Source organism: Carya illinoinensis, chromosome 14 (assembly GCF_018687715.1).
Source record: "Carya illinoinensis cultivar Pawnee chromosome 14, C.illinoinensisPawnee_v1, whole genome shotgun sequence".
Taxonomy (NCBI): Eukaryota; Viridiplantae; Streptophyta; class Magnoliopsida; order Fagales; family Juglandaceae; genus Carya; species Carya illinoinensis.
The window spans coordinates 25985349-25992820 of NC_056765.1; the positions used below are offsets into that span (position 1 = coordinate 25985349).

Consider the following 7472-nt stretch of genomic DNA (forward strand, 5'->3'; position numbering starts at 1 on the left):
AGATGAAAATCAAATATTTTTAAAGTTAAAACCTTTAATCAAGGCATGCATATGTAAAAGATGACAATCAATTATCTTTCAAAATTTTCAAATTTAATTTTCAAAATATTCATACTCATGTGGAAAATGTATTTTAATTAATGCTTTATGATAAAATATTAATTTCGAGCCTTAATCTAAATTTCAATTTTTTAAGAGATTTACAATATTACTCTATGATTTTAATGTGAACTTATTCCCTTCTTGTTCATGCTTGTTTCCTTGATGTGCTTGACTCCATTGTGTAGACAACTTGAACTTGAGACTTTTTTATTCTTTGAATTCATTTGGTATCATCAAAATTCATGTGTAGATATATAATTACATAAAGCTTGAAACCTTGGGTTTAACATGTCACAATATCATTAAATGGTGTAAATTATCTCCACTTGACACTGCACCTGGATTGAAGTTTTTCTCATTTGTTATTGTAGGGTTTGTAATATTGATTTTATGTTAAAATTTTAAAAATATTGATATTTTTTGCTATTAGGTGTATTGTGGTTACTATTAAATATAGATTTTAACTTTTATATGAAACTATGTCAATCAAGTCAAATGAGTTATGAGTGTCGGTTTAATCCATTTATATGAAATGAGTTAAAATAAGTTGTGTCATGTTGACTTATTTTTAATTAATTATTAAACAGGTCAAAACGGATGATATATACAACACAACTCTTTATTTATTTAAATGGATCAAGTTAGGATTTGAAAGTTTGGCACGTTTAGCTTAATGGGTCAAGCTCAGGTTGACCTATATAGTCGAATGCCAATAACTTGATACGACATGAACATAACTCACACATATGAATTCCCATCCCTAATAATTTGATTTGGAAAAAAAGTTTTAAAATTTCAATCTTATAAATAAAATCTTACCATTTAAGTGATATAGATTGTGTGTTCTACACTCTACAATACATCGCTTTGATAATAAAATAACTCTAAAATTTGGATTTAGGTGAATTTAAATTTTTTTAAATCTTGAGTTTGATATATATCATGATTGACTTGAAATCCAAATTCAAATTCAAGTCTAAATTCTTTCCATCCAAACACAATTGATCTTGATCATTACTATTTAACCATGTGTCCCACCTTTTTGCTTTCCCTAAATAGAGACTTATATATGCGTAATGTTGTCGATGCACGACGAGGACCATGTGCATTTGGGTCGGATCCGACATTACTACAAAAGAAGAAATAATACATTGCGCGCATAAAGTTAAGATTGAAGATAGTAGTTCATACTATTCTAGGATTCTCTTCATTTTAGAGCTGATCACATGTGTGAGTCATTTTCAGTAACCCCACCATTAGTCTCTCCCCGATCTCTTTTTTTCTCTCCCCAACCAAACAAGGCCAAAGGTAGAAAATAAAGAAACGCGGGGGATCAGTAGAATTTCCAAAAAGACAAACCAAACCACCTTTCCTGACCATACTATTGTAGGAAGTGCTAGCTTTCCCACATAAAGTCTGGATATAACCCATCTGAGGAGACTCTTCAATTAGGAGCTCTCTGAAGATGAGTTTAATGGCGGACCTCCATATTGTAAGTGACAAGAATCTGTGTTTCCAGTCACCGACTTTCATCGAGTGGCTCAAGCCTTCCCCCTCTTCTTCTTCTTCTTCTTCTTCCTCTTCTTCTTCGTATTCTTCTTCCGAGAATTCTAAAGATTTCGTTCAGGAGACGATGCAGTGTTTGCCTCTTCTAAGCAGGTTTGCTGTGACGAAGACGTTGAAGGAGGAAGAAGATATGGGACTGACAAAAGTGAATTCAGCGAATATCAAAGAAGAGAAGGTTAATGAGAAAGTTACTGTAGCCTTGCACATTGGTTTGCCTTTCTCGGGGGATTCAAATCATGCAGATCAGAAGAAAAATGACCTTCAGCCTAAGGAAGAAGATGATCGAGCAGCAAAAAAAATCTTTTATGGATGTTCTTTTAACGCAGAGAGTAGGTTTTGGATACCAACTCCTGCACAGATCCTTGTTGGGCCGATGCAGTTTGCTTGCTCCATTTGCAGCAAGACCTTCAATAGGTACAATAACATGCAGGTTAGACGACAGCGTTACTTCTCATCATCATTCCCTTCACAGCTTCTTTCTGGAAATATATATTCCTGTTCATCCATTCATTTTCTTTTGTGGAATTGAACAATATAAGCATGCATACATACATATAGGCGACAGAAAGTAATTTTGTGTTCTTGGTTCATTTCTTAGTACTGCATGTTCTTGGTACATGAACAGGATAGATCGATCGAGGGGTGTTGGTATCTAGTTTATTAATAGCTTGATATATTGTTCATAATTAAGGATGAATGATTGATCATTTCTGAGGGTTATAAATATGCACATTTTCATGAGCAACCACATGATCATGAGTAGTACAACTACAACTACCTAGCTTAATAGTACTGTTTGCTTTTTGGAAGCAGGGTAGAAATTGGTAAATCTTTTCCTCAGCTTTCTTTTTAGCTTTCTTTTTTAATAGGTGATTCTACTTTGCTAGGAAAGGGAGAAATTTAGGGAAAGCTCCATTATTAAGGCAAATGATATGATGGATCAGTAATAATTAATGGGTCCTACTTTATGTATTTAGCTATATATCTTTAATCTTATTATTTTAAGTTGTAGGGTTTGGATAAAACTTTTGGAGTGGAAGATTACGGGCTGAGAGACTAATTCCATTTGAAGAGAAATATGCATTAATTCCTTGTGTTCATGAGCCTTCAACGTCGACCCATATAAACTTGATCCCCTTTCCTTTTGGTTGGAAGATCAAAAGGTGCTTAATTGGGTTTTGAAGAGGACCATTTGGACTAGTGAATAAAAGCCTTCACAAGTTGAAAACTCATTGTAACTTTAATTAATTATTTGAGTATTCTCAACCATTTTATGAAAGGTGCATGCATGAGGTAAATACCTAGTTCACATATGAAGTTTATTTCTGCATCTTTCAAGGATTCTAATCTTCAACAAATTTGATGCATGTTTGAGATAAATTAAACATGGATAGCACTTGGAAAGAAAGTACTGATTTTTTTACTTTTTGGGGGGTTTGATTTGGTGATGATCATATATATATAGATGCATATGTGGGGGCACGGATCTGAGTTCAGAAAAGGACCAGATTCACTTAAAGGAACACAACCAGCTGCTATGCTGCGCCTACCTTGCTATTGTTGTGCTCTAGGCTGCAAGAACAACATCAATCATCCGAGAGCAAAGCCACTCAAGGACTTCAGAACACTTCAAACCCACTACAAAAGGAAGCATGGAGCAAAGCCATTTATGTGTAGAAAATGTGGGAAATCATTTGCAGTCAAAGGAGATTGGAGGACACATGAAAAGAACTGTGGAAAGTTGTGGTATTGCACTTGTGGATCTGACTTTAAACACAAGAGATCACTTAAAGATCACATCAGATCCTTTGGAAAGGGGCATTATCCCCACCCTTCTCTTGAGGGTTTTGAAGATGACAAGGAATGCATCACCGGTTCTGAGGATGAATTTGCTCCCTGACCTTAATAATTAGATGCTTTTTCTTCCTAATTTCTACTTACGTACGTACTTTGTTTCGTGCTTGTCTAAGCTTGTGCTCAGTAACAAACAATTCTCTCAACAAATTGCCCAGCAGGACAATATAGGGAGCGGTTTGTTACGGAGCATTTGCTGGCCGACGGGCTTATCTTTATATATATATATATATATATATATTTCAACTCTCAAGACAGCTTGGATTGTGGTGTATGTTAATAACCAGATTGCCTGAGGGGATGAAGTAGATGAATTTTCTTTTCCTAGCAGCAGTAACACAAAGTTGGCATTCCAGTGTTCAAGATTCTGTCAACTCTTCTAAGGGGAAAATTTGTCAGCTTCATTGCTAACTGGCAATCTTTATAAAAGGATTTTGATTGTTGTTGTTATCTTTTGAACAGTTTTATCATCTCTCTCTCTCTCTCTTTCTAGTTGAAATTATAAGAAACCATGAGATCGGAATCACCGAGCCGCCAATATTGTATCATTCGATCTATTCCGATCCCTATGTCTTTTTTACTTTTGTTTATTTAATGTTATGTAGTGCTTTGGATGTTTTGAGGTTATAGCACGGGTCTAGCTCCACCTCCACCCTTAGTCATAACTTCATCTTGCCAAAAAAGAAAAAGAAAAAGAAATATACATGGAAGCCCCTTTTTAGAAACTCTTGATGATTACTAATTAATGACCATTAATATTCGTAGTTTTTTTTTTTTTTTTGATAAGAAATAAACTCATTAAATCAAATCAAAGACATTAGTACATTATAAAGAGTGTTTATCAAGCCAAATAGCTTGAAAAATAATTGTAGTTAAAAGAACAAGAACAAGAAAATGCATGTAGTACTGACAGTTCAAATTAAGATGGTACAAGAATTTGTTTCCATAGAAGTAATTAGGATTAATTAGCAATGAATGGGACAGTTAGCAACATTATAACATATCATGTATCTTGAAGAGAAATGCTAAGATTTTATAAAAATAAACCTACAAACTGACATGATTTTATATATATACTATGTTAGATTTACATTTCAATAAAAGTATCTTTACAAAATATATCAGTTTGTTGGTTTATTTTTGTGGAATCTTTTTATGATTAAAGCATTTCTCTTGATCTTACAAGAGTTGGCTAAGCATGTGAAAAGTGTAAAATCATCTTACTTGATCAGCACTAGGTCAGCTTTAGCCATTATGTCAAAATATTGGGGAGAAAAGGTAAAAAAACCTTGCATGTGAATCGTGGGTTTTTGAATCTGATATATTAATTACCAGAGATCAAGTACAAATTATCTCATGTACCAACTCAAATCGATACCTGTACGCAATTATCCTAATGTTTTATGTCCTTACTTTCAAAGGCGTAGTGGGGAAGTTGGTGAGAGTCCAATTTGGAGATCTACTTAACAATTCATGCATACACCGGCCATCAACTGAGATTATAATATCAAATGGAGAATGATTGAGCACTAATCAAGCTGACTGGAGCATGGATTTCTATAGTCGTACTCTGATGACTTTTTCCATGCTTCACCCAAAAAAAGTATGAAACCCAGATCAAGGGTGAAAGTTTTATGGTTTGTACGTGGGAAAAGGGTGGTTTGCACAAGACTTTTTTCTCAGCCAAGATGCATGGGTGTGATCTTGATCGTCGATACAGAGATATGAGAGAGAGAAGGGTTTGGAAATTTGGTTTCTTTTGAGGTAGGCTTGACCAACTAAAAAAGGTGTTGAAAATTTTGTGAGATGAGGTTTGATTTTTGAAAATATAAGAGGGACCTCCACCATGCTTTGTCGGGAGGAGAGAAAAACTTTAGGGCAAAAGAAAAAACTGTTTTCCTTAGCTGCATTCATTTACCTTATCTAACGCATTCACATGATTAAAACATGCAGTTTGAGTGCACCCTTGTTTAGCCCTTTCATCTGCTAATGGCTCCTCTAGCAAACAATGTCATGGATGGCCCCTAAATATACGTTAAGAATATAATATAATATTTAAATCTATATTTTCCTATCAATTTAAATTTTTAAGATAAACGGTGATTTCACATTATATAAGAGCAACAGTGTTACTCCTGAATTTAAATCTGACTGTACACTCCATATATAATATATTGATTTCACATAGTATATATCGAATAATATATATATATTGATCTCACAATAATAATTAGTTTTCTCATAATCGATGAGCAGGAATAGCTAAATTTTTAGATTTCAGAAATTGTATGATGTCTTAAGATATTATACAAAAATGAAATGGAATATGTTGAGAAAAAAAAAAAGTGTAATTATAAAAAAAAAATAAAAGACTAATAATTTAAGAAAGTATTAATTAATCTAATTACATGCATAATTTTTTATACACTTTTAAATATAATTTATATGATTTTAATTGGATATATATATATATATATATGTTTATAAACTTTGTTATAACATGAATTTGTACTGAGATAGTTGATCGATTATGTAGGAGGAAAGTTCCAAGCCTTGAAATTATATTATATGGTATACGTACTACCTTAAATATATTAATAATCTGATTTGATATATTATGCTTACTTTATAATTTTAATTTATGGTTACACACTAGCTAGTGTGAAGTGAATGATGTTGCTTTATAAAATTACTTTTTATTGAATAATATAGTGACATAAATGATGTGGTTTCATTAAAAGAAAATTATTATATTGTATATAGATCATACAGATCATGTGGTACCAAGAGGGTATTCTGTTTGATATTGCCACCACATGATATTGGTCAGATTATGTAAAATTCAGAGTTGTTACTTGTTATTCTTCACCACTTGACATCTGGTTCAGTTTTGCCTGAAATATCCTAAAAGATTATTACTTGTGGATTTTGATAATAATAAACCAGTTCAACCATATGGGAGTTTCAAGTTGTCTATGTAACATAATCTTGAAGACCAAGGATATCAACAAATCAAATATAAGCAAGAACTGGAACAAATTTACAAATGAAGCTCTAAGGATATTTTCGTTCATCTCTTTCAAAACATGAAAAAGGTTTGAGGCTTAAAATTTTTTTTTAAAGAATATACTCATGAAAAATCAATTTGCATTTTTGAAATGTGTATGATATATTTGAAAGTTTGAAATTTCGAGAATTTGAAAAATGAATGATACTCTTTTTGACATGCAAAAAGTAGAAGTTTTATTTGAAAATTTTAAAAAGTGATTGATACTCTTTTATACGTATGCAAAAAGTAAAAGTTTTTGTTTGAAAATTTTAAAAATTGAATGATGCTTCTTTTAACATATGCAAAAATTAGAAGCTTTTAAAATTTTTGAAAATAACTGATGTTGTCTTTGATAATTAAAAAATGAGAAACTTTGTTTAAAAATCTTGAAAAATAAATGATGCTTCTTTTTCACATTTGAATCTTTTTAAATTTAAAAATGAAGTCTATATCTATAAATAGATCATTTGAGATCTTCAAAATTATACAACTACAAGCTTTACAATATTCATTTATCAAAAGCTCTCAATATATCTTTTTTAACATTGAGAGTTAACATTTGTTCATTTTGAGAGAAATATAGTTTCTACTATATTGTTTCATTTTACTCATTGATGAGTATACTATGACAAGCTACCCATTATTAGCCTTTATATAAACATTAAAAGAGTGTGTATCACCCTTGTAAATTTAGTACGAGCTCTAGATAGTGAATAGTTGAATCACTACTTGTAAGGTATTCTACGCAAGTTCTTTGAAATAGTATTATTCAAAAGTGTAATATATTTCTATCTCCACAATAGGAGGTAGCGTAGGTCGGTCTCCTAGCTTTTGCTGAGGAGGAAGTACAATTTGTGATATTATTAGAAAGAGGTGGTGGTGATCAGGATGTTGGGGCAGA

At 32.1% G+C, this 7472-nt stretch overlaps 1 protein-coding gene across 1 annotated transcript; it reads left to right on the forward strand.

Annotated features, from left to right (window-relative positions):
* The first annotated feature begins 1391 nt into the window (after window positions 1-1391).
* Window positions 1392-3972, forward strand: LOC122293357 (zinc finger protein WIP3-like). The gene is made up of 2 exons (XM_043101916.1): window positions 1392-2098; window positions 3134-3972. Exons 1-2 carry the CDS (start codon window positions 1568-1570, stop codon window positions 3566-3568), a joined length of 966 nt encoding a protein of 321 aa, XP_042957850.1. The 5' UTR covers window positions 1392-1567; the 3' UTR covers window positions 3569-3972.
* Window positions 3973-7472: the final 3500 nt, after the last annotated feature.